Genomic DNA, 26,935 nt, shown 5'->3' on the forward strand with positions numbered 1-26,935 from the left:
TGCCATGCATGCTCCCCGCCCCCCAATCCATCCCCCCTCCCCCAGCTAAGGGTGGGTAGACCTGGCAGGAGGCTCGTCCCAGGCACTGGGGGTGTGCGTGGGGGGCTCGATGAGGGGGGGGGCGGGAGAAAGGGATGAGTTCCAGGGATGGGAGCAGCTCGGTTCTTGCTGGGGGCGGGGTGGAAGGAGATGCCATTAGCGGTAAAAGCTCCGGTGGCCAGGCTGGCTGCTGGCCTCCGCGGGCTCACGGGGCGGGGAGCGGGGGGTCGGGCTGCAGGAGGAGGCGCCCGGCCCCCGGAGCAGAGCCGGGTAGCGGTCCGCGCGGGGCGGGCGGTCCGTCAGCCCCGGAGTATGCAAAGGAGCATGTGCGGTCGGAAGGCTGGCAAGCCAACAACAATGAGCCCGCGGGGCCGGCCCGGCGGGAGCCGCGCGGACCGAGGGTCGGGCGCAGGGTCGGGCCGCGGGGCCGCGCGCGGCTTACCTTGACTCGGCCTCGAGGCGCGCGCGGGGCCGGCGTGCTCGGGGGCCGGGCGGCAGCGGGCGGATGGCGGCGGCACGACGGCGAGGGCGCGCCCGGGGCCTCGTCGCGCTCCGGCTCGGTGGCCTCGGCGGGCTCCGGCTCGCGCCGCGGCCGCGGCTGCTGCCGGGGGGCGCGGCGGGCGCAGCAGAGCGGCGGGCGGCGGCGGCGGCGCGAGCGGCTCCCTCCAGTCCCCGCGCGGGCGGCGGCGGCAGCGTCGTCGAGCGGTGCAGACAAAGGAGGGGCGGAGGGAGGAGACGGAGGGTGTGGGAGAGGCCGCTTCACCGGCGCGGGCAGGCGGGCGGCGGCGGCCGCACTCCTCTCGCTCCTCAGCTGCGGGGACCGAGAGAGGGAGCTGTGTCTGAGGAGACGCCAAAATCCCCCTTAGCGCTGCCCGCGGGAGGGGGAGGGGGCACAAGATGGCGGCGGCCGGGGGGGGCGGGAGTTCAGCTCATGGATCCCGGCGGGCGGCGGAGGGGAGACCGGGCCGGCGGAGGCGGCGGCAGCAACGGGCGGGGAAGGGCTATCCCGCCTCAGCAGACAATACAAGCGCCTCGGAGAGAGTCCCGAACCTGCCCTAGCCAAAATGGCGGCCGAGAAAGAGCGGAAGTGACGTAAGTACCTCATTAGCATAAGAGGACTCATTGTCCAGCTAAGTGGGGGGGCATTGGGGGACAGCACCCCTTCCCCACATAGCCCCCAGGGACATCTGTTATTCCCACCATTGCTTGCATCTAACTTTTCTCTGAGGGGGTTGGCACCAGTACCCTCACCCCCGCCTAAAGGATATTATATAATCCCCACTGAGGGGGAGCTCTCGCGAGAACCAGAAAGATTTGCCATTGACCCACTAGGAGGCGCCGCGGATAATGGCCGCAGTGCGTTTCCAGGGCCCGTGTGCACCGCAGGCGCCTTCCTCTGGCCGCAGCGCCGGCGGCGGAGGCACAAGCAGCGGGCCGCAGCACGCCCTGCACTCAGTCAGGTGGCCGTGCTGGGGATCCCTGCGCGGGCCCAGCTGGGCCTGGACTACATCTGGCAGGAGGGGTTGTGCGGCCGCCCTGCGGCTCCACGTGCCGGGAGGCCTGCGCGCTCACGGGCTGGGCAGCAGCGGGAAGGGCAGGGACACCTGGCAGGTCATGCCTGACGCCTCCAGCCTTAAATGAGGTGTGAGGGCCTCGTGCTTCACACAGCAGCTTGATGCCTGTCCCCCTTCCTGTCGGGGTAGGCTACTGAGTGGGCAGGGTGTGTTTTACAGAAAGCAGGCCGGGACTTCACATCCTTCCAAGGCAGTGATGGGCTCTTCTCTTTGGCTTGAAGAAAACAAATGAGACCCCTAGCGCTTTGAGGCCACTAGACTGGTGAAGCCTAAGGATGAGAAATGATGTTGCCAATGGACCTCAAGATCCTTGAAAAGCACACTTGGACTGGAGTCCCAGGGACAGTCACTTTTAGTGCTCCCACAATTCGATAGCATAAGACAGCACATGGACAGTTTGCCTTTGTAAATTTAGGTCAACGTCAACCAACACATTTATCTCAACATTTTTAACCCACCTTTAATAGAATGCATCGAAGTGTATCATTGGCTAGACATACTGAAAACTAGTAAATGCCAACTGTGAAGGATTAACCAAGATCATTTTAAGATGTGCTCTGTAAATACACTTATCTTTTGCTGTTTCTCTAAACTTCACGTTAACAGTTTCAAGCTATGCGTAACATCCCCAAAGAATCTTAAATGAAAATGATATACATTGTTGGTTACATGTATCTCGCTGCCTAACCCTTCAGTTAGCAGGTTTAACAAGTTGTTTCATGCAACACAGTATTACATGAATTTCTGAACTTGTGATAAAATATATCCTTAAAAACCAAATCAATGTTTTCAAGGAAAACAATAGCTGAAATAAGTCTTTTAAAAAAAAAGGAAGGGTGGGGGACAAAGAATTTGATTTAGACAAAGATGAAGCCTCTAAATTACATGTTGTTGAAGACAGGCAAAAGCTAATATGAAATAAGCAAAAAGTTTATCTTAAGTTTGGATGAAATCTTAGATATACATAGATTTCATACAGTGATAATACAAAGAGAGAACATCTGGATTTCATCCTCGGCCTCATTTATAAAGTAAGAAGGGATGCTGGATTCACATGTAAATGATTTTACAGTGTTTAAGTCACCAGGTTTACTACAAAAATGCATCTAAATAGTCCAGATTCTTTCCTAAATAACTTCCAAATGGTGAAAGTCTTCACTGCTCAAATTCTTTCTTTACTGTAAATTTCAGGGACAGTGTTGTAATGACTGTGGGAATAAGAACTGAAATACTCTAGTGAGGTCTGAGAAAGCAATACTAATGGGATCTCTGAAGTAGTTACCTCATCTTTGCTCCAAATACTCAACAGTGAAAACTGAACTTTGGGTTTAGATGAAAAAGAATAGATTCTAAATACTTTAAAAAAAAAAAGTATTACTGTCTCAGCTTAAAACTAATTTTACATCAAACAGTGATGAATTTTCTGGTTATTAATGATGAGAGAAGTCACTTCCCCAAGGAAAGTGGGTACCTGGTGGGCTGCTGTACAGCTCTGTATAAAAGAGAAGTACCCTAGTAGAGGCCTTTATTGGAATATGTCATAAGGATTCAACTATGGGAATAGGTAATGTTCAAAATGGCATGAAAACTTTTATACTCTGGTATTCATTTCTGATAAGATCCGTTGGAAATTCAAGTGTAAAATCAGACTAAATTTATTGACTTTAGCAGCCAAATTAAAGCCAGGAAAATGTAACTAGAAATGCTCTTCACTAAATATCCTTATTAAATAACTTAGAGATGCTGCTTCTTTTAATTTGCAAAGGAAAGTCAACTTGTTCTTAAGCTTATTTGCTCACAGTATGTCTTACCCCAAATTTTAAAATATACTGCATGATCCAAAAGCCATGCTAAAGTCAGAAATCGATCTTTTTTGAAGTACCTACTTTAGAGAAGGTAAACAGAACATCTGTGCTGGCTTTATTGAACAACTTAACCTGTATTTTAACTGTCAGAACAAAGTTATAGGGAAGGAATTTTCTCCTATTAGTAAAGATATATGCTTTGTTAAGGGTCCTGAAATAACATGAAAAGAATTATTTTGAGAAAAAAATCTTTATATAGTTTGTAACATGTTTAAAAATTACTATAGCAGCTAAGTTGATGCTTTAGTATCAATATTTTTGCTTACTGAGAGAAGGTACTGCTCAGAAGAGAAAAAAGCAGCTATGCTATCAAGTGCCGTCAAGTAATTTACAGTTCACAAGGTTTATTTTAAAAGACGTGCTCTGACAAATGAATTACTTCATCAACTCAACAGCTGCAAAGAACCAAACTCTAAAACTGCCCTAAATGTAGTTTTATCTGACTTAAAGACATCTCAGCTATATTTTAAAAGGGCAGAGGTGTGTATTTCTTTTTCAATTCATAAGCAGTCATATATATATATATATATATATATATATATATATATATATATATATATATATATATATATATCATCAATATAATCAGCATTCCTCTTCTGACATCTGTTAGGTACAAAAAGCTATGAACCCAGTTTATAAATATTTCAAAATCTTCCCCATGTCAGAAATTCTGCATTCACATACTCTATGAAGACAGTATTTTATGCAAAACCCCATATACATTTATTTATAGGTCTTAATACAGCAAAATGTAAACGAAAATTGATAACACTGCTCATTTTTCTAATTTAATTTGACATATAAAATGGAGTTTCTTCAGAAAAAAGATTTGCATGAAATTTACCTTACCTTATGATTTATGCTCTAAGAGTACATTTTATAAAAATCAGCAACCAGGCTTCCTCTACGTTTAAATTGAAATGAACATGATAAATATAAATGAATAACTTTCTTTTATGTAGTAGCAAAAAGTGTCAATAATCCTTTCAAGAAAGAGACTATTTCATTTCCTCCCAACTTGGATTCACCATAAACACGATCCACAAATGATATTGGGACCTAGTTAAAAAAATATACATTAAGTCAGTCTTCAAAAATATTAGAAAGGAAGAGTAGCAGGCATAAAAAATTATTAATACAACAGAAACAAGATTAGTCCTATGACAGCAAGTCTTTCAAGTAAGTTTAGACTTAGGGGACTCTTACAGCAACTGCGTGCACCTCCAAGTCTTTAAAATTAAGCATGAAGTTTATTATCTAAAAATAGGCCATATGAACCTAACTGAAAACTGTTTGAAAGCATTGATCCTGCATGTTAAGTTGGTTTACTTAAGTTTCAGACTGCATCTCAAGGAAAAAATTATACTCCAAAAGTAAAATGGCCTTTTCACTTAATTTTTTCATCAGTCCATCAGATGTTGCTGTCCTATGTTTTAGTATTAAGTTAAAAATCTTGTAACTTCCACAAGGGAAATAGCATTCTAGTTAGGTTTCTTGGTCTGAATAAGAATATTAGTGATAACTAATTAGTGTATAATGAGGAGAATCTTCTCTAAGAGTTTACAGACTCCCTGTCCCAAATAATTCCTGTCCTTTTCATTTACTCCTATGAAATGGGCAATGAGAGCATTCATTTTAAAGTAGGATGGCTGTTGGCCATGGCAAGAGGAAAAGCAGCACACAGACTCATCCTAGAAAGTTCAGTGGTCAGAAGAAAGGTCAAGGATGGAGAAGGTACCAGTAATTTTTAATTATTTAAAGGTAATGCTGCCTTCTGTTAATGTTTTAAATCTTGGTAGGTCAAATGTATTAATTTGAAAGGAATGTACACTTTCACCCTTTAGTGCATGGAAATTCTAAACAACTGGAAGCCTTCCACATTTAGTAGTTGTGAAAGAAACTTTTTATCATAAGACGTTTAAACCTTGTTATTGTTTATGAGGAATACACATACTGTCTACCGTCAGCTGCATACCTCGCCAACAGTGTAATTCAGCTGTCTTGCCCGCACAATCATTTCCATCTGGAAGATGTAGCCTTTAGAAACACACTTTTCTATTAATTTCTGTAGAACTTCTTTTCTGTATAACCTGTACAAAATTAAAAAATATATCAACAGCTGGATAAATACACTTGCCTACATGTATCCTACATGGAAGAAGAGAAACTCTTTCAAATATTGAAACAGAGTTGATAGATGATGATGAAGCAACAATACGAACTAGATAACAACCTAGTAGCTTATAGGTGTTTCCTTATAAATGTTTACGACAAGTTTTTATTTGCTGAGATCTACTAAATAATATATTATTCCCTAGGATAAACTAAGTCCCCCCGCCCCCACCAGGATGATCTTGGTTAGGTTAAGAAAGGTACTAGGCATGACAGGATTGAGGCAATCCTAGTGGGACAGAGCTATCACCACTTGAGGTCAGTTAGAAACTTATAATGGGTGAACATGCAGCCTAACTTTAGATAGACTGCAGGCCAAACACAAAGCTCATCAGATTTACAAAGTAAGACAAGGGAGCTGGGAAATCCTGTGAGTGAACCCAGGCACCTTCTTCAGGAGCTTCCTGTTTTCAGTCACCGAGGTAAAACAAAACAACAACAAACCCCAAACAGTCTCAGTGAGTAGGACAGCGTTTTTGGAGCAAGCTGGCAGGCAGTTTGGTGTAACTGTTCTCTTGGAAGCTAAGGCCACTTGGATCTACAATGGCCAAGGGGTTTACCTGGAACCCGCATTTTTTCCTCAGGTTTCCACTAAGGCTACCCTGCCTTTTGGCTTTTCAAGCTTTTAAGTGTATATAAAATGACAGAAACCACGGTTCTTAGAGGAACCTGAGGAGGACTAGTGTGTATACTCTTTTGCCTACACAGATTCCATAAGAATTCAAAACAAGTTTAGAATAAATATGAAGTGAGGGGAATCTGATAGTAGTAATATTTATTCAGTAACAAATATTTACTGAGCAGCCAACTGTGTTTAAGGCACCTTTTTATATTTTGGGGTTTTGGGGTTTTAGCAGCAGAAACTAAAGATACATGTCAAATAAAGTTGAATAGGGGAGGACTGAGTATGTGGGAAAGATTATGATCGTGATGTGATGTTCAGCATTACCTTTCAAATTGGGATTAGGCTATGAATTTTGTTCCTTTAAGAGTCAGTTTGTAAAACATTTATTTTTCTTCATTGTCCCTTTCTTCCCTGACCACAATCTCTTTCAAACTATGGCTGATTATGTAAAATTGCATACGTGAAGCCATATGAGCCAACAAATAGGATAAGTGGGATCCAAATGGTCTTTGATATTAAATGGCTTACATCAGACAGCAGCCTTTTTGGGATTATATTTTGTAGAAGCCATATGCCTCCTAAATACTAGAGATCTAATGCCAATTAATGAACTTTATCTAATGAGAAACTGAACTTGAGTGAATGTATTTAATAAATCACTACTACTCTTATGAAGGGACACTGAGCTGTAACTAAAAATAGTCAATCACAGGCTCACTTTCGTCCATGTGTGGCTGCTCTGCGATTTGCACAGAATACACCCAATCACTGCTCTCGCTACATGAGATCTAGAGCGCCCAGGCCGTCCATCCTTCATCCTCACCCCCTCCCCTAATCCTCGCATGGTTCTGGTGGCAGTGAGGCACCCATTCCCATTACTCTTCCTGCTGTGTTTTTCTCCACAGCATAATCTACGTGATGCTACATGTATTTTATGTAGCCGTAAGTCTCATCATTAGAATGTCTAAACTCCATGAGGACAGGGACTTTGACTCTTGTTCAGTGCTTGGCATGCAATAAATATTTGTTGGGTCTAAAATGAATCACTTTTTAGCTTTTTTGAAAGCACCTGCATAGCTTTCGACTGTGAAGGGGCCCTTTGATGTAGTAACTAAGAGAACAAGGCCAAAAAGCAAAGCCCCTGTCTCCACAACCAGGAAGCCACCTAGACCTTCATTCAGTCATTGTACCTGTAGGATTGTGAAGTCCACACTGGCCACGCCCTCTGTAGAGATTTTGTGAGTGCCATTATTCTCTGCATTGTCGCTACATGGCAATCAGTGATCTTAATCAGATAATACACTATTCCTTTGCCTTGAAGTGTGGAACTAAAGGGATGTACTTATGGGCCCTGATCTTTTATACACTGAATTCTGCTATCCAATCAATTTACATTTTAATTCTAGAGAGGGCTTCATTTTCATTATTTGACCTCTAATTTGTGATAGCTCCTCTCTCCATTTTTTTTGTTGCCCTGGGCTCATACGCACTTTTATTTTTACCAAGTAGGACATTTAAAAAAATTTCTTCACTTTTTACTTTGTCTTACTATCTCTGAACTGCTATTCAACAGACGTGCAGCTATACTAGTTACCTTCAACAGGCAGCTCCTAATTTGTGAGTGAATTCTAATGAAGGACTGAAGAATCAAGATTTAATGGAAAAAGTATCAAGTAATACATAAATTATTAACTAATGCATAGGATTTGGGCCTTAAAGTAGACAAATAGGCATTTTATAGTTTCAGAGATTAAAAAAATAAATCTGTCAGTCTTTAGTCATTGGACATGGTTATATAAAATAGTACATCTACTGCAGGAAGTCTAAAATTAAACGAAAATAAACAAAAATTAAAAATAACCCAAGGACCTAACATGAGGCTTTTCACCAATTAAAAAATTTTTTGAAATAAAAAACGTGAAGAAAAGGGTAACTAAATAAGCTCTATATAACTATTAAAGATTTTAAACTTTCTGGTGGACAATGCTATAAATATTCATATGAACTACAGGAAAATTCCTGGAAGTGGCGTTGTTCTTTGGTGAATGCTACCAGTGACAGCAACATTCAGGATGAGCAGTGAGCGGTCTGAGGAGGCTGAGCATTATTAATACCAACATTAACAAGCACATTAACCTAAGACCTGCCTTCGATGCTCTTTAAAAAGTCCAATATTTTTCTTCAGAAGATGCTCACGCTTCACTAGCATCTTCTAAAGAATCTCAGTCTGCCCTTTTTAGTGTTCCAGAACAAAAACGGGTAGAAATGAAAAGGATTTCTTTAAAACAAGCCACTGTAAAGCAAGAAATTTAGGCAAGAAGTTATAAATAGTAGAAAACATAAAATTATAAGTTTTCGCTGTACCTGAAACTTCCTGTTAAATCAGATGCTCCTGGTCTCAGCAAAATCTGAGTTATAAAATTGGCCCCACGGCTGTCGAATAAAACAATTAGGTTTTCTTTATAAAATATCATTTCTAAACAAGAGAAATACATTCAAGAGCAGAGTACTAAAAATACTAATTTCATAAAGAAATGCAACACTTTCAAAAACATGTTAATTCTATAGAACAAAGGAAATTTTTGTCAGTGAAGAGATCTGATGTTTCTCATTTTTCGGAACAGGGATTATAATTCTTTCAATGTGACATTTAGAGGGGACCTATAAAGCAATCATTCTTTCAAACTTTAGCTATGAACGATAAGATTTTTAAGCCAATAGCCATTATGTAGCATTCTAAACACCCATCGGCCAGCAAGAGAGATCAGGGATTTGGAGTTTCCTTTTCAGATTCTAATAAGCACAAAGGGATAGGTCAGTCTACTTAAAAATGACACTTAAAAAAAAAAAAAAAAAGTGTGCAAGTAGTAGAGGGTTTTGGCAATCTCTGGAAATTGACCAAAGGTTCATTCTGAGACTGTCTTACTCAGCTTGGGCTGCTATAACGAAATATCAGCTTAAACAACAAATGTTTATTTCTCACAGTTCTGGAGTTGGGAAGTCCAAGATCAATGTGTCACAGACTTGGTTCCTGGTGAAAACCCTCTTCCTGGCCTACCTGTGCTGCCTTCTTGCTGTGTGCTCACACGGTGGGGCAGGGCGTGCTGTGGGAGGCAAGAGGCCAAGCTCTCTGGTCTCTATTTCAAAGGGCACCAATCCCACCATGAGTGCCTCACACTCAGGACCTCATATGAACTTAATTACCTCCCAAAGGCCTCATCTCCAAATACCAATGCTTTCAGGGTTAGGTACTTTAACACATGAATTTTAGCAGACACATTGAGTCCATAACAATAACTTTGGGGTATGTGCTTCAAACACAATTAAGTGTCAACCCATTACAATTTATTACAGTATCTATTACTAAAATTTCAAAAAGATGTGAATTGCCCTTGGAAACAGTGACTTTTGTGTTGTAGCTATTTTATTGTGCTCAGATTCAGAAAAAGTTTTCGGGGGCAGCCAGGAGAGAACAGTTTCTATGCCAAGGTAACCCACCAAAGCCCTCTATTGGAAAGATGATTTTTAAATAAATAACATAGATAGGGATATAGCTGGGATAATGGCTAATAAAAACATTTTATTCTTCAATTTGCTTCTAAAAGCTACAAAAAATTCCAGGACATAGTCTGTGTTCAATCAAAGAAATGTGACTGTATGTTTATCTGTACATCTATTTAAGATATTTTTTAATTGAGGTCTTTTAATTAAAATACAGTTATAGTCAGACAGACTTGGGTTCAAATTCTGGTTCTGGACCATACAAATAAGACCTTGAGCAAGTGATAACATAATCTTTCTCAGGAGTTTATACGCTAAGTTAGTATAGACGTTAACAACTAATGACAGACACAACTCAAGTGATCCAACTAAAAGTTGTAAATTGTTCTCATTGGGACTCCCTCATTTCAAATAATAGCTGTAATGACCAAATTTAGAGAGGCCTGAGAGATCACTGTCGGTCTCAACCTTGGCTGCAGGACAGAATCATCTGGAAAGCCTATGAAAAATACTGATGCTTTTGCCTCATCTCTGGAGATCCACTCAAATGGTCTGCATTGTGTGTGTGCATGAGAAAGGTAGATGACTAGGGAGCAATTCTGTATAGTTTTCTCCCTGTGTGATCCCAATGTTCAGCAGGACTGAAAACCATTTGTTTTATTCAACACCTTCATTTCTCTGAAGTTTGAGAATTACATGCTTTCAATGATTTGTCCAAGGTTCACAGTTAAGAGACAAAACTGAGATTAATTTAACAGACTCTTCAACAAGAATGAAGTGGGTGATAAAAAGAAAATACTAATGGTGAAAAATTCTTTGCAGGTCTTCCCAGCAGGAGGCAGACTCTATTTCCCCAGCCCTTGGTTAGGCTTGCTTTGACCAAGAATTACTACCATGTAAGCCCCAGAGCCTAGGACTCAAGAAGTCTTGTGGTTGCAGCCTTAGTTCTCTTGGACACTGTCCATAGGACGCATGTGAAGCGGCTGGTCTAGCTTTCCAGAGTGAGAGGCCACATGCAGAACTGAGATGCCTCAGCCAACAATTAGCACCAACTATGGGACGAATGAATGAGGCCATCTCTGACCTTCTAGCATAGCTGACCCTCCAGCAGAAGGAAGCTGCGTGAGACCAGGTGAAGCCAGCAGAGGAACCACCACTAATCCGGAGTTGTGAGAAATAATAAGCTGTTGTTTTAAGTCACTTGGCTTTGGGGTGGTTTGTTATACAGCAATAGAAAACTAAAACAGTAGGTTTTATTTCCATTGTATGATGAGGAAAGTAAAGCTTAGAAAAGGTAAAGCAAGCAAGGTGACATAGGCAATTAAATGACACAATCAGGATTTTAACTCAGGTCTGCCTCCAAATCTCACTACTTTATGCTTGGTAAAAGGTGAAATCATGAAGTGTCTTATTTACTTAAAAATAAATAGATAGATAGATGGATAGATGGATGGATGGATGGATGGATGGATGGATGGATGGATGGATAAATGGGAAAAAACTACCTATATAGTCCAAAAATATCAATGAATAGTTCCCTTAAAATCAAAGCTGACGGTCCAGTAGAATAAATCTGAGCTGAATTATACCATTTCTACCAAAGGTTTAAAGGTTTATGCTGATTTTTCCTTAGTGAAATGTCTAAAATAAAATAATCATAGGAAAAATTGTAGGTAGGAAGCTATCTGGAAATATTTATTGGAAGTTACATTTTGACCCACAAATCCCAAGGCAGCATGGTAATTTAACCCAAATACCTGTTACAAACATATTTCTAGTAGTTACACTAAAAAATAGAAAAATAATACCACATTCATATACCTGATTAATTTTCTTTTCAAATCCCAGCCATATACACCTCCATTTCCTTTGTAGCGCGTTCCAGAGACAATGTCAAAATTACCCTCCTTTTGCTTCCTGTAGAAAAAACAAATTAGCTGTCAATTAGAAAAAACTATTGAGCTTTCAATAGTTATTTTCATGACTTACACAAACAGAACGTTTAAGACTTGCATAGAAAAACAATACCGAGAAAATAAACCATACTACTGAAAGATCTTTCAAAGTAAGGCTCTCAAACCTGATTCTTTTTTTCCTATATTAATATTTAAAACTACAAAACAGTACATTTGCTGACCGTACCATGTAAAACCATCCTAAATAATAATAATAAAATTATAAGTTTTCCCAATCCCCTTCCATTCTGTTCTCGACCCCCTGAAGAAAACACTGCTAAAAGAGCCAATAACCCTCCAGACCTTCCTTTGTTTACAGAAAGATAACTCAAAGACCCCTCCCCCTCAGGGTTTTGGGTTGCTTTTACAAAATTGGAATCCAAAAGTATACTTTGCAACTTGTTTTTTGTCAGTTAAGAATATACGCAATGGAATCACAGACATCCCTACAGGTCAACAGAGAATTTCCCCATTCTTTTTAATACCTGCAAAAATACTGAACCTGTATATTCCTGTGGTTAATTCCATGGTGGGTCCACTTACTCCCAACAACACAAACACAATGAATAGTGCTGCAAACATTCTTACAAATGGTGCTTAGACTACCCAAAGTAGGATGTAACAGAATTGCTAAAATAAAGCTTCTGAGTATTTTTAATTCTAACAGATCTCACCAGAAATTACTTCCCGAACAGGTCGTAGCAACTCACTTCCTCCAGCAATATCTGAGTGTGTCCATTTTCTACTGTCTTATTGGTACTGGGTGTATTGCTCTGTAAGTTTTTAATTTTGACAAACTAATGGGTAATAAAATAGTAACACACAATTATTTTAATTTGCATTTTTCTGACCACGTCCCAGGGTGACTACCCTCTCTTCGATCTGTTAGCATCTATAGACTTAATCACAGTGCTTTCTTTGTTAATGTGATAAATTAATTATGTTGACAGATTCCTTAAGATAAACCACTCTGGCATTCCTGGAATAAACCCTATTTGTTCCTGGGTTTTACCCTTATGATGCAGGGCTTAATTCTACTTAACAGGAAGTCACCTTCCATCTTTTTCTGTAGTCTGGAAGAATGTAGATAACAAAGGAATTATCTCTTAATTAGTCCCTCAGAGTTCCTAAAATAATATCATTTAGTCACATATCTATATATTTGTGAGTCTCAAATCTATATGTTGGTTTTATTTTTGATAGTAAACAAAATAGCATGTTCATTTTTAATTAATGAAAAATGAAAAATAAAAAGTCCAAAATCAACATAAGATAAATGATTTGAATAATTTTTCCAAATATTAGAATTACCTACCTAATGAATTCGGGAATAAATTTGGGCTGAAATTCAGAAAGAATAAACAGTAGGTCAGTAACATAGGCTAGGACTATGATAAATAGCTAATAAAGAAATATACCACTTACATGATGTGAGAGGTCAGCATCCATAATTACTATGTAGTTTCCTGTGGCATGTTTCATTCCGTGAATATACGCAGTTCCTAAAAATGAGAATGTTTATCTTCATTAAAGAAAATCACTGGAAATGCTTATATATATATTTGAACAGAGAAATTGTTAAGCACTAAAAAGCATACATTAGTCCCCTAAAGGTGATCCTGAACTGTAATTAAATATCATCTACTCTCAATCAAAAAACATCTCTCAATTCCGACTTCACCTTAGTCCTGGGCACCATCTTCTGATGCTTGGCTCCCTCTCTAACAAGTTTCCCTGCTTCTGCTCTTCTGGCCCATTTCCACAGGTATGCCGTGTCTTCTACACAGTAGAGTAGAAAGCCTGGTATACCTGAGCCCTACTCTGGCATTTGGGGCCAAAGTGCAGTTAGCTATTACTCAGCCACCTTCATGCCTCAAAGTCCCTCAGGGACTTGGCAGGTAACTGGTCAGGAGCGGCACTGGGGATTCTTGCATTTTATAGCCCCAAACCAGCACAGGACCTTATCAGCAAGGCTGATCTCTTTTAACTTCTTTTGTAAAAAAGAATTCATCACAGCTTTTTGGATACACCACTGACTGGTCAGTAAATCTTGGCTGCTTTCTTGGCTGCTTTCATAGAAGTGTCCAGATTATTTCAATCCCGAAGAACCTTCTGGATTCAGATATTCAGAAGATGTGATGTTGTCAGGGAACTGATAGTCTTCAGGATAGCAGATACTGAATTTCTGAGAACTGTGCTTCCTCCATGCTCCCCCAATTTCTCAGTAAAGTTATACCGATTCTCAACATAAGCAACCGTGATGACCAACGGAAATAAAAGCATTCGGATTTTCATCTCAGGATGACTGAGCGCATCTGAGATTTTTTATAGCTTTCTGTTTAGAAGCTGGAAAAGCTTTCTTTTTTAAAAATAATAACTTTTAAAACTTGTAACGAAACGTTCAAGGGTTTACAGCTAATGCAATGTGGTGGTCCATGATGTCTGCCCTCAGATCCCTACTCTGTTCTATATGCAGGAACTTATTTCCCAGGTTCTCCTGGCATCTGGCTTCCAAACAGCTTTGGGAGGCAGAGGGGGAAGATTCGGAGGAGAGAAAAGGGGAAAGTCTAAGTGTCCTCCCCCTCTTACTCTGCTTCCCGGCACTGACTGCATATCCTCAGTGGCTCTGGCTCCTGCCAGGTATCCCAGACTCCACCACCCCAACCCCTTCTGGGCAGCCTCGGTCCCTAGACTCTAAAAGCAACATCTCCATGTTGTTGCTCCATGTTGGGGTAGCAGGAACCTCTACCTATTACTAGTCTCTGAATAGCCTCACTGTTCCATTTGGCTTCTCAGCCACTTCTTCACCTACGTAACGAGATTCTCTGTATTAAATTCCCTATATTGAAAGACTGACAGTGGTTTCTGTTTTCCCAAGTGGGCCTTGACTGATACAGGCAACTCAAGTTCAGCAATTTAAATGTCATTAAGATCATTAAAAACCATCACAGGAGGTTACTGTATTTTGGCCCTGTTCCAAACTAGGAAAATACACACCGGATAATCTTACCAAGGCAAGGAGCAGGTATGAGGGGTGAGAAGTTCTACTTACCTAGTCCCAACTTTTTCTCCCGTGGTCTTAGAAGCTGTAAGGATAAGAAACAACTCTTTTTGACACAAATAATCAAAAATCTATTAAAAAATTATTTTTTTATTCACATAAGTGCTACTCATTTTAACAGAAATATAGCTGCATTTCCTAGATCTTCTGCATGTGCTAGTGTTGCCTCAGATTACAAATCTCTAAACAAAGTATTTTCAGTTCAAGTCACCCAGGATAGACTTTTTTTTACTATATGCATGCTGCTCTAGGTCTTCGGCAGGAACAAAGATAGATGAAACACGTTCCTGCCTGGTGAGCTTTTATACAGAGAGTAAGACATTCAACCAATCATCTATAATAATTATAATTCACTGAACAAATTATTTAATTTTGTCAGGTTTTATTTAATTTTGTGATAGTTACTGACAAAATACTGATCCCATCTGATATCTACCCTGAAAAGACCACTCTTTTAAAGCTCATCTTAGATTTTCTATAACCCTACATTTCAGTTGGAAAAAATCTTTTTTCCAAATAAAAGATAATTTTGTTACTTATAACTTTTGGAATTTTCTAAAGTTTATATAAAATATAAACCATATTGCATATGATAGAGTATTATGGAGCAGTTAAAAGAATGAGGTCATCTGGTGACAAAAAGTAATATAATATAATTATATTACTTTTTGTCTGATATAATTAAAAAGTAAATGATACACGAAGGTTGCATTCATGTTTAAAAACAAAAAACACCAGCACATTACCTAGTTCTACAGATGTAGACCATACACATAATACACAGAAATGTCAGCAGTAACACGCACCAAACTGTTGACTGGGTTTTACCCTCAGGAAGAGACTGGGATGCAAGTCCGGAAATGCTCATCAAAGGCACTTCAGTTTTATCAGTGACCTTTACACTTTACACCAAGAATGTACTTGTTTATTTCTTACATTATGAAAAGTTCAAATTGTTTCATTTATTGTGCTTAACTTTCAGACCCTTAATTCTACCCTCGCTCTCTGGCCTCCTCACTCTGAAGCCACAGGCTAATTTGCTGTGTGATCTGGGCAGTAAAGGGCACAACAGAGCTCACCTCACTGGGCTGTCAGGAGAACAAGCCGTGAATTCACAGAAGTGCGTATAAGGCTGCTGGGCACAGACTCTAGAGTGGGCTCATCACAACACAACTGCTTATGAACTTACATTATACTTTATTTGACAAAAGACTTACTTTGAAAAAATTTTTATCAAAGAAAATCTTGATAACATTTCAAAAAAACGGTATCAGTCTGTACTAGGATCAACAGTATTTGAGGGAACATGTTTTTACCATAATCTCAAAAACAATGGGTCGAAAAGAAAAAATCAAATCTTCAGTTAAGAAAGGCTAATTGTACTCTTCTCCTATATTGCAGTTCTTATTAGTGAGGCGCATATTTTTTCATTCCTCCTCCTCCTTTTGGCCTCTTGTTCTTGTTTCATGAATTATCTGTTTCTGTACATTTGACTGGGGTGTTGATCTTTTTTGTTAGAGATTATATTTTGGTATTTGGGAATGAACAGAATATTTTAAGTTAGTCAAATCGCTCAACCCTATAGTAATATTTGATGTATAAAAGTAACGAACGTGTTACTATATAGACACAGATGTGAACAAAAATCATCTTTTTGTTGTTTCCTGCTATGATCTTTGACCAACCTCACTGTCCTTAGCAAGCATATCAAAATCAACGATAATCTGTGTTCCTTAAAATGTAACCATAAATACTTTTGTCAGTAATGGACAGGATGACAACCAAGATGAGTATCAAACTGGTGACAGTAGCAACCACCAGAAAGTATAGCCCCTGACACTACTGCATTCTTCATCCTTTTGTCTTTCAATCCTTAGTACCTGAGTTACATCAGCAGAGAATAATTTGCACATGGCCCATCTCAAGTTGGGAGATGAAACAAACCTCCAATCAAACGCAATAGAAGCACTCAATATAGAAAGGCTGAAGCCATTTATTAGTTAGCTATGTAACCTTGGGAAGCGAATTAACCCTCCTATCTCATTTTCGTCAACTAGAGTTAAAAATATCTTCTTTGGTTTTTTTCTGAAACATTCATTTCAGTCAGTTTGAAAGCTAGCTGACAAACTAGCCAGCTAGTCATCTGGTCTGAACACTATCTGAGATATTGTAAGATAGTTTCAATAATAATTTCTCTCCACCTTTATCTTCAACTGAACATACATAAATCCTTAAAAGCAAGTAAGTGCCATCTCTGGCAAGGCCTAACACCGAAAAGAAAAAAAAAGTCTAATTTAAATGATATAAAGGTCATAAAAAATATTTTAGTATTTTACCTTTCTTGGTAGTATGGGGAAATCGTGATAGTAAATACTATTTTTTTATCATTTTGAATTTTGTGTTGATGGGAAACATGGAACCATTTGAGGACCGTTTAGTAGGCATTCCCTAAAATCAATCAATCAATCAATTACACTTCAAGGCTGAGCTTCTATGACAAAAATATGCAAAATATTGTCAAGTAATGTTCACAGATTAAATGGCAGCGCATAACTCAGAGTATTCTATATATAATAAATGTAAATCAGTGGCCATGGCCCAGAACTTCTAAAAGAGAAACAGGTGAACAGTTGGCCAAAAATATAAACTTGGTATCACTGGAAATCAATGCTAGAAGGCTGAAAATCTGTCAAATTTTTATCTCCTCTGTACGCCTATATATCAGGATATACTCAGAGAGGACTGGAGGAGGTATAATGGATCTATGAGTTTCTCATCTGTGAGACAGACTGAAAGACTCTCTAGTACAGGACAGATTTACTATGTATATAAAAGCAACACATTTCCTTTAAGCTCTTTCCACCAACCAAGATCCCCTCCAACTAAATATAAATGATTTCGTTATTTAATCTAGAATATTTGGACTCGGTGACTATTTTTTATGATGCTAATTGCCATTTCTTGAAATGTAAATATCAGTAAAGGTTCTCCAAAATACTTCTTTATGTCTATGCCAATGGTTCTCTATTGGGAGGAAGGGACAATTTCGCAATAGCCATAAGGGGACATTTGATGATATCCAGAGACATTTTTGGTTGCCACACTGGGGAGGGGGGTAGTAGCTACTCGCATCTAGTGGCTAGAGTACAAGGATGATGATAAACATCGTATACCATACAGGACAGCCCCCCAGAGCAAATTATTACAGGGTTCCAAATGTCAATAGTGCCAAGACTGAGAAACTCTGGCACTATACAAAACACAATACTCAATGCCTGGAATATGCTTTCTAATTAAATCTGGACTTAACTGTATGCTTTTGGCTCAAGAATTACCCAAAGTCAAGCTCACTAGTATGCTCAAACATTTTAAAATTCAAACCAGTGACCAAAAATAAAAATTATGACGCCATTATAAAATGAACTTTACGTCTGCCTAAGTTACTCCCATAGAAGAACAGGCTTCAAGGTACAATGGGATAATCTAAAGTTTAAGACTCAGAAAAGTCAATCTACTCCCACAAGACTGTTCTACAGACAAAAAGAAAAATGCTAAGTACTCTGAAAAGTCATTCACGTTTCACATGAAAACAATCACCTTTCTCAGCTATAAGCTTTTAGTTGGAGGCAGTATTCTCTACTGAAAGTATGAGAACATTTAGAGATAGGAAGCAAGAAAGATCAAGATACACATTACTAATTGCAACCTACTCCTATAATATTTCTTGTCAATTCAATATCATGCTTTAATTTTGTCCTTCAAGAAAATTTATCTGCAGAATCAGTCATAAAAAACAGAGTTCATCCAAAGACTCACCATTTTGCTGTAAAATTACTACTAGTCCAAGAAATCAAAAAGATGTAAAACCTCAAGCACAATGAAAATGCATCTAAATCCCAAGTGCATAAGATACTCTTTATCTTTTCAGGTTCTAGACAAATGGAGTGAATTTAAGCCTTGTTCACCTCTCGTCTTTCCCCTATAAAAATAAAACTGGTAAGACAGAAAAATATTCACGACTTACAATTTTGTCTGACCCATAGATCTTCTCCAACTGTTCAGCAACGTCCCTTGTTCCATCTGGGCTTCCATCGTCTATGATTATAATTTCATAGTTGATCCCACTAAAATTAAAAAAAAAAAATTGTATTGTTTGGAGACAGTATTCTCAAATTAAAAAATAATTTGTAAATTACTAATTGTGCACCAGTAGTGGAAATTTATTGCCATATTAACCACTAAAGAACACTTTAATTATTAAACAAAATGTCAAACATTCAGTACTTCATCTCCAAACTCAGCATGTTGCTGTTAAATGCTATGAGAGTCCTGAGATGTCAAAAAGTTCTCACAGAGAACGTATTCTTTAGTTAAAACAAACAAAAAACAGTGATTTTTATCTCTTTATATAAACAGTGCATACATTACATATGATAGGATATATGAATTACGGAACTTATAAATCAGTTATATTAACTATTTAAAAAGTATACTTAAGACAACACAAAGTGCTTGAGTAGCTGAGTAATTATTCTTTTAATTTAATCCAAAATAGATTTAAAGAAGACAATCAGAAATAAATCTGATTTAATGTTACCCTTTAAAAAACCCACTTTATAATGGTGACATAATCTCTTACGCCACGATTTCAAATAGTTGTACCCATTATCCTGTATTATCACATAAAAAGAAATAGCACAGAATTACAAAAGATTTCAATATGCTTCAAAATGAACATCTCTTAGCTGCTCTCCGTGTCTTCATAGGATAATTTCTACTACGGTAAACACAACAAGCCAACACAATACTTAAATGTACATGTGATCACCACAATGTCTGCCCCCACCCCCTTTAAGAGACATTCTTTTTGTTAACTTTATTGGGAAACTTAAGAGGAAAGAAAATGAGCCAGGGCCAAACCTCCACAACCAACATTCTTTTTCTTCTTGGTCCAATTTCAAGAAAATTGCAAGGAAATCAACCAGGAAACACATTCATTCCACCCTGAAAGGCTTAAAGTCAGCCCAAGCAAACCTGCCAGAAAGCAAGACTCAGCCTATCTATTCTCTAAGGGTGGATACAATGACTTCCACTTTCCACAATGCCTTAAATTTGGGCAAGTGAGCTTTACAAGCCCAAACATGTAAGATGTTGATTCTAGTTCGTGTGCTGAAAGAGATATATTTCATAAGCAAATGAAGTCATTCATAAGCAAGATTACTCCTCTCTCCCACTTCAAAGCATCCATACCGCCTGAGGGTGAGGTAGCTTAAAGGAATCACGCAGAGGTGACACTAGGTCATTTGATTGCATCGGAGTAGAAAAGTTGTTTCTGTCATTAAACTTCATTAGGGTTAAAAAAAAAAACTACTCAGAAACTATTAAAAAAAAAAACTACACTACATAAAACACTTAAAAATAGAGCAAAAAACACTGTATAATCAGAAGACCAATGAGCACAGGATCGACTACAAGACAACTTCTCTAAATTGAAAAGAGCTTGTAGAAATCAAAATAAAAAGATAAGTAAATTAAAAAGAGGAAAAAGACATGAATAACAAATTTTGGAGAGCAAAGTACCTGAAGACAGTTATCTCACTCAAAGAAATATAATCAAAACAGCAATGTTTTTCACCAATTAACATTTCCAACGATGTAAGTTTAATAATGCGCAGGCTGACTGGCTGGTGGGGGAACAGGAACATTCTAAAGAATGCTGGAGTCCTAAGCCTTTACATCTCCTTTTTTTTGAGAGCAATTTGGCAATAACTATGAATTTTAAGCACACCTCTGTCGATCCAAGAATATGATTGCGAAGACTCCCCCCTCCTTCTCCACCTCCGTGTACCAGCAAAAATACGAATGTTTGTTGCAACACTCATCTAATAAAGGAGCACTCACTATGTGCCAAGCCATTTTTCAAAATGCTGGAAATATGGCGTGAACAAAGCCCCGTTATCATTTGTGAAGCAAAAGTCACAAAAGAAAAACAAAAAACTCTGAAAATAATCTATGTTCGTTAACATGACCCGGTTAAATTATAACACTGCCATATGGAATAGTAACTAATTTTCAAAATAATTTGCTAAGTTTGTATGTGCTGATACGGAAAGATCTTCAAAGATTTCTACAACAGTCCCATCAGTGTAACTATAAAAAAAGAAGTTACTTTGTACTGATAACCAGAATGTTCTAAAGCTTTAAAAAAAATTGAAGAAACACTTTCAAATTCAAACTCTAAGCCCCCAGGTTTAACGACCACAACAAACTGCGACCAGCGATCAACGAAGTTGCCCTTCTGCTCTCTCCAGAAAGGGTGTCCAGCCCAGCATCGGCTCCCTAACCCAGACACCGAACCTCATGCTTACATAAGCACTCGGCACGGGGGCGGGAGTGAGCGTGCTCGCTTAGACGCCCGGCTCCGGCCGCAGATCCTGACCACCTAGAGGGAGGAGTGAGGTCAGGCTTACAGCCTCGCCTCAAGTTAAGACTGGCCAGCCCTTTAGGGAAAAAGGCGGCGGGAAGAGCGAGGGGGCGGGGGGACGTAGAGTGTATAATAAAGATAAATGAGTGTCTCGCAAAACCCAAGGGCAGACAGGAGAACCTAAAACACGAAGACAATCCCAGAAGTATCCGCCTCTGCTTTCCTCGCAGGATGGCTTCCTCCCCAAGGCTTCCCTCACGAGCCGAAGAGGCCGGGCAGGGCCGCCTCGCGCAGCCAACTGCCGACACCCAGGCAGGGGAAGCCAGCTCATCTCATCCCTCGGGGAGGGCGGAAAGGTACGCTACCTCTCGGAGAAGCTTTTCACCAGCAGCCACACGATGACCGGTAGGTTCTCGCGCTCGTTGTACGTGGGCAAAAGCACTGAATACTTGTCCTGTCGCGAGGCGCGCCTCTCTGGATCCCGCCGAGACCTCGCAGGGGTACGACTCCCTTCCATGGAGGCCATGGCGGAACTGTGCGTGACGCCGGAAGCGGAATGACGTAAACGCGGAGCGGGAAGGGAACGAGTCGGACTGTACCAAATTCGGGAAGAGGGGGATGGCTGGTGGTAGTTCTCCTAAGGCCCTCTGTACGGTTCTATTGGAAATATTCAGGACTTATGAATCTTTAAAGTTGAATCTGACGGTTGCTTCAAAAAATACATATATTTACCACATTTTCCAAAGCTTCAGAAAGTTTTTTAGTTTATTCCAGTCGCTAGGAGACGGTAAGCCGGAAGAGGAAATGCCTTTCAAGACAACTTCCTGAAGAGGCCGCCATGGCTACCAGGGAGGAAGTACTCGCCTTGCAAGCTGAAGTTGCCCAGCGTGAGAAAGAGCTGGGTTCTCTCAAGCAGAGGCTGGCGGCGGCCCTTTTGGCGGAGCAGGAGCCAGAGCTGCTGGTTCCGGTGTCGCCCCTGCCGGCGAAGGCCGCCCTGTCCCGAGATGAGATTCTGCGCTACAGCCGGCAGCTCGTGCTGCCTGAGTTGGGCGTGCACGGACAGCTGCGCCTGGCGACCGCGTCGGTGCTAATCGTGGGCTGCGGAGGGCTCGGCTGCCCACTGGCGCAGTACCTGGCCGCGGCCGGCGTAGGCCGCCTGGGCCTTGTGGACTACGACGTAGTAGAAATGAGCAACCTGCCCCGCCAAGTGCTGCATGGCGAGGCACTGGCCGGCCAGGCCAAGGTCTTTTCTGCCGCCGCCTCGCTGCGCCGTCTCAATTCGGCCGTGGAGTGCGTGCCGTACGCCCAGGCGCTTACGCCAGCCACCGCACTAGACCTAGTCCGCCGCTATGACGTGGTGGCTGACTGCTCTGACAACGTGCCCACTCGCTACCTGGTTAACGACGCATGTGTGCTAGCCGGCCGGCCCCTCGTGTCGGCCAGCGCGCTGCGCTTCGAGGGCCAGATCACAGTCTACCACTACGAGGGCGGGCCTTGCTATCGCTGCGTATTCCCCCAGCCACCTCCGGCTGAAACGGTGACCAACTGCGCGGACGGCGGGGTGCTCGGTGTCGTTACTGGGGTCCTGGGATGCCTGCAGGCGCTGGAAGTGTTGAAGATCGCTGCGGGTCTGGGCCCCTCCTACAGTGGCAGCCTGTTGCTCTTTGATGCCCTCAGAGGACGTTTCCGCTGTATTCAGCTGCGGAGCCGCAGGCCCGACTGTGCCGCTTGCGGGGAGCGGCCCACCGTGACTGACCTGCAGGACTATGAAGCTTTCTGTGGCTGCTCAGCCACCGATAAGTGCCGCTCCCTGCAGTTGCTGAGCCCAGAGGAGCGAGTTTCTGTCACCGACTATAAGCGACTTCTGGATTCTGGGTCACCCCACCTGTTGCTGGACGTCAGGCCTCAAGTGGAAGCGGACATCTGTCGTTTGCCTCATGCCCTACACATCCCTTTAAAACATTTGGAACGGAGGGATACGGAGAGTCTGAAACTCTTAGGAGAAGCAATCCAGAAAGGGAAGCAGGGCGCACACGAAGGAGTAGCTCTTCCCATTTATGTGATTTGCAAGCTTGGCAATGACTCCCAGAAGGCCGTGAGGATCCTGCAGTCCTTGACAGCAGCCCGACAACTAGACTCTTCAACATTTCAGGATGTCGTGGGCGGCCTCATGGCCTGGGCCACCAAAATCGATGGGACGTTTCCGCAGTACTGAGGTGGTGTGCATTGTCTACCCTGAGAAAGTTGTGGATTGTCATTTTACCCTCAATATATATTACTTGCATTTTTTTCAGTAATGTACAGAAGAGACGGATTTTACAACATTTGTGAATACATGGACTCCTTTTCATAAGGGGCTTTTTAACCATAATTTATTGGATGGCATAGCCATTAGTGGGTTATGATACTGGGAACTGTCTTGTGTTTTCAGCACTGAAGGGTGTCTTGAATATGTGAGATATAATATGACAGGATTTTGTGTTTTAAACTGCAGGTCATTTGCCTGTCCTGCTTTTTTGTCCCCCACCTTTCCTAGTCAAAAAGCTCTCTAAATAGTCTATTTTATGTCTGGAATTAAGTTGTAGTAAACTTAGTCTTACCAAATTGATCACGGATGGTATACTTAAGGTCAGTTATTGTTTACTGACATTCTTTGGGTCTAGTATATTTCTAATTCAAATGATAGAATATATCTTACAGAAGTAAGTGTTTAAAATGTAAATTGTTCTAATTACCTGGGAAGTGGTCATTCTGTTAGATATTTTGAATTAATAAAGTGAAATATTCACAGGTTAGCAAGATGAAGCCACTTTTGTAGCCTGTCAATTTCTCGAATAAATTGCTGATTTTTTCCTCAAAGTTAGCTTTTCTAGGTTGCACCTTATGCTGTGCACGTAGACCATTTCTAAACTGTACATTATGGTTGATCTACTTTGGACCCCAAAATCAGTATTGAATTAAAGGAGAATAGTGGACATTCTTATCTCCTCAATCACCTGGGAAAGACTATTTGACTAGTATTACTTGTTGCTTTGCTGTGGATTAATAATACCCTTAATCAGATTAAAGAAATTTCCTTCTGTTTATAGTTTGCTAAGTGTTATCATTAAATTCTTCAAATGCTTTCTCTATATTTATTAAATTATGTACTTCTTCTGTTAATGTTGTGAGTTACATTGATTTTTTTTTTTACTGTGGGGAAAAAAACCGACATAAATATTTACCCAGCAGTTTCCAAGTGTACAGTACAGTATTGTCAGCCACCTGCACGTGCTGTGCTGCAGATCCCAGAATGCCGATCCTCCGTGACTGAAACTTTGTACCCACCGACCAATTCTCCACCCTCCCCTTTAATTTGCCTTTATTATTTTGATTTAATCTGTTTTAGTCCAGTGTTTTATAACAGTGAAAAATGTAGATGTTTTCATGTTTTTTAAACATTTTCATGAAATGGCAGATACTCTGCACAATTTCCAATATATACAACAAAATTTAAAGAAATTTGGCATGTGAGTATGTATCAGTGGCAAATTGCAGAGGAAATGGCATGTCAGAAGGCCACTGCTCTCTAACTGTTACATGCAGGCCTGTAATCATTAGAAATCACAAATGTAAATGTGAAATAAATCTTTGTATCTCTGGCTGCAAAAATTAAAAGAAGCTTAAAAACACATGGGCCAGACAAAACCCTCTACAGATCAGATTTACTTACCAGTTTTCAAACTCTGATACGGATTCTTGTTTTATTATGAATGGATTATTTAACAAATTCAAAGTTAAGATAGTCATCACTTCTTAACTGAAACATAACTCATTTTTAAAATACGTATAGGCTTTTCTCTGTTACAAAGATGGAGCGGGTTTCATATAACCGTTTCTCTCAAGTTGTAGAAATAAATTTGAGACCCGGAGTGGAAAACAAAGATGGCTGGACTGTATCTTACTCTCAGCAAACAAGTGAACAGATATAAGAACTATTCATATCATAGAGACTAACGTCTTAAAGTTAGGCAGTCGGGCAGTTTTGGTCGTTCCTGCAAACCTGGTTGTCACTGAGGTTGTACTTTCAGAAACGATGCTCAAATCCATGCACAGAAGTGGTCTCATGAGTACCAAAGGGAACTGCCAGCAGAGCCTCACTAGTCTCACTTCACCTAGCTGTACTGCTCTCCCAGAAAGCCCAACACTCGTCTACAGCCCAGACTGCGGGAAGCAGTGTCGCCTATGTTCTTCTGTGAGTCAGTCTTATGAGGATGTGCCTGGTAGGTACAGCCTAGTCACACACCTACATATTAGCTGCAAGAGCAGCTGGGAATTGGAGTTCTGACATCTACAATAGGGAGACAGAACTCATCATCTGGGATTTTCTCTAATGAAAGATTTTTTTTTTCAAAAAGAGCTGTGAAGAATGTGACAGGTGTCTACTAGAGGACCCAGATCTTATTCTTTGAAATCCTGTTTTCTCTGGGCATCGTGGCTAGGTTTTACATTTAGATGGGATTTAGACTTGAAAATGTTTCCCTTTTCATTTTACAAATAAGTGCCTTAAATGTACCAGTTATCATTCTAAGATCTGGGATAAAGATGAACAAGAGATTTCCTATTGTGGAGTTCACATTTGAATGGGGGAGACAAATCAAGTAAATTAGTGATAAGTGCCATAAAAGAAATTAAGCTGAGGTTTTGGTGTGAGGAAGGAGAAGCTATTTTGGATAGGCTAATTAGAGGAAGCCTCTAGGAGAAAGGTTGCCATTAAACTCAAAATAATGGTGAGGAGCCAGTTAGATCTGGGAGAATATCCCATACTGGGAGAAAAGCAAGTGGAAGAGACCTTGAGGCAAATGAACTTGGAATGATCAAGACACTGAAGAGGCAAATCGTCAGGTTGTGAACAACCTGGGACAGTAGAACAAGGTAAAGTTTGAGAGAGAGACTATATCATGTAGGCTGTAGACCAGGAATTGAGTGTATTCCAAGTAAAATAACAGCTAACATTTATTGAGCACTTACTACACGATTCGAGATTTGAACCTAGATGTCTGGCTGAAGTGCCAGTGCCCTGAACACTATGCTGACCCTCAGTAAAAACGTTGTAATTGCTTTATTTGTTTCCATTGTTGAAAAAATATACCCCGATAATCTCAGAATGGAAAGAGCTTGCATTTCAGATGCAATAGAAATGTACTCTGATATACTTGGTTTACAGACTTCTCTCTTAGGAAGGAACCCTCTGACACCAGTGTGTCACATAGGTAATGTCCAGTTGATAATGAGCCACTTTGGTCAAGGAAAGTGAGAAGTCAACTCTCAGCATAAGGAGTCGCAGTTGGTAACTAGAAGGGTTGCCAAGAGTGGGGTCAAAAAAGGGAAAAGGTCTGAGAGTTCCCATGGGGAGGGTTAGTTTTATTCTGTTTTTAAACTTATTTTTAATTAGCTGCTCCCTCCACAGCAACAGAAGATCCCTTTAGAAACTTAGGCCAGGTACATGGCCCAGTTTGCTCTAATCAGGAGAAGATTTCTTAGCTTTTATAGGTCGTATCTTCTCAGGGTTCCACATATGACATGAGGTGGCCCTGCCCAGGTGGCAGTGAAATCTCATCACTTGAAATCATGTGCCTGATTAAAGTTTCAGGATAATTCTGGAGTTCATTTGGAATATTAGGAAAACTACTGTGGTGCAGGAGTGGGAAAGTATTTTGAAAATAAAACGGTAAAA

General features: G+C 40.6%; 3 protein-coding genes and 1 long non-coding RNA gene across 8 annotated transcripts in view; 2 read left to right on the forward strand and 2 right to left on the reverse strand.

Annotated features, from left to right (window-relative positions):
- ADNP (activity dependent neuroprotector homeobox) overlaps nt 1-629 on the reverse strand; it is a 32,160-nt gene extending 31,531 nt beyond the window's left edge. For 4 of the 5 annotated variants that reach the window (XM_039864625.1, XM_039864622.1, XM_039864624.1 and 1 more), the window contains exon 1: nt 482-621. The gene's annotated coding sequence lies outside the window, so the exon portion shown is untranslated. Of the gene's footprint in view, nt 1-481 lie in introns of all 5 variants that reach the window. The other variant, XM_039864620.1, reaches the window with a different exon arrangement.
- Nucleotides 303-3,309, forward strand: LOC120603822 (uncharacterized). The gene is made up of 3 exons (XR_005653173.1): nt 303-440; nt 1,058-1,131; nt 1,773-3,309. It is a non-coding gene; the product is annotated as an uncharacterized LOC120603822 (long non-coding RNA).
- An 871-nt stretch (nt 3,310-4,180) lies between these two features.
- Nucleotides 4,181-21,766, reverse strand: DPM1 (dolichyl-phosphate mannosyltransferase subunit 1, catalytic). Its single transcript, XM_039864627.1, has 9 exons — nt 21,585-21,766; nt 18,820-18,919; nt 14,787-14,820; nt 13,160-13,236; nt 13,050-13,075; nt 11,601-11,696; nt 8,643-8,711; nt 5,457-5,571; nt 4,181-4,540 (listed from the first exon to the last, which is right to left on the reverse strand). The coding sequence occupies exons 1-9, from the start codon at nt 21,743-21,745 to the stop codon at nt 4,436-4,438; spliced, it is 783 nt and encodes a 260-aa protein (XP_039720561.1). The 5' UTR covers nt 21,746-21,766; the 3' UTR covers nt 4,181-4,435.
- Nucleotides 21,767-21,910: 144 nt separating this feature from the next.
- On the forward strand, nt 21,911-24,381 carry MOCS3 (molybdenum cofactor synthesis 3). The gene has a single exon (XM_039864626.1). The coding sequence runs from the start codon at nt 22,058-22,060 to the stop codon at nt 23,432-23,434; it is 1,377 nt and encodes a 458-aa protein (XP_039720560.1). The 5' UTR covers nt 21,911-22,057; the 3' UTR covers nt 23,435-24,381.
- Nucleotides 24,382-26,935: the final 2,554 nt, after the last annotated feature.

Source organism: Pteropus medius, unplaced genomic scaffold, assembly GCF_902729225.1.
Source record: "Pteropus medius unplaced genomic scaffold, Ma_sr-lr_union100, whole genome shotgun sequence".
NCBI classification, from domain to species: domain Eukaryota; kingdom Metazoa; phylum Chordata; class Mammalia; order Chiroptera; family Pteropodidae; genus Pteropus; species Pteropus medius.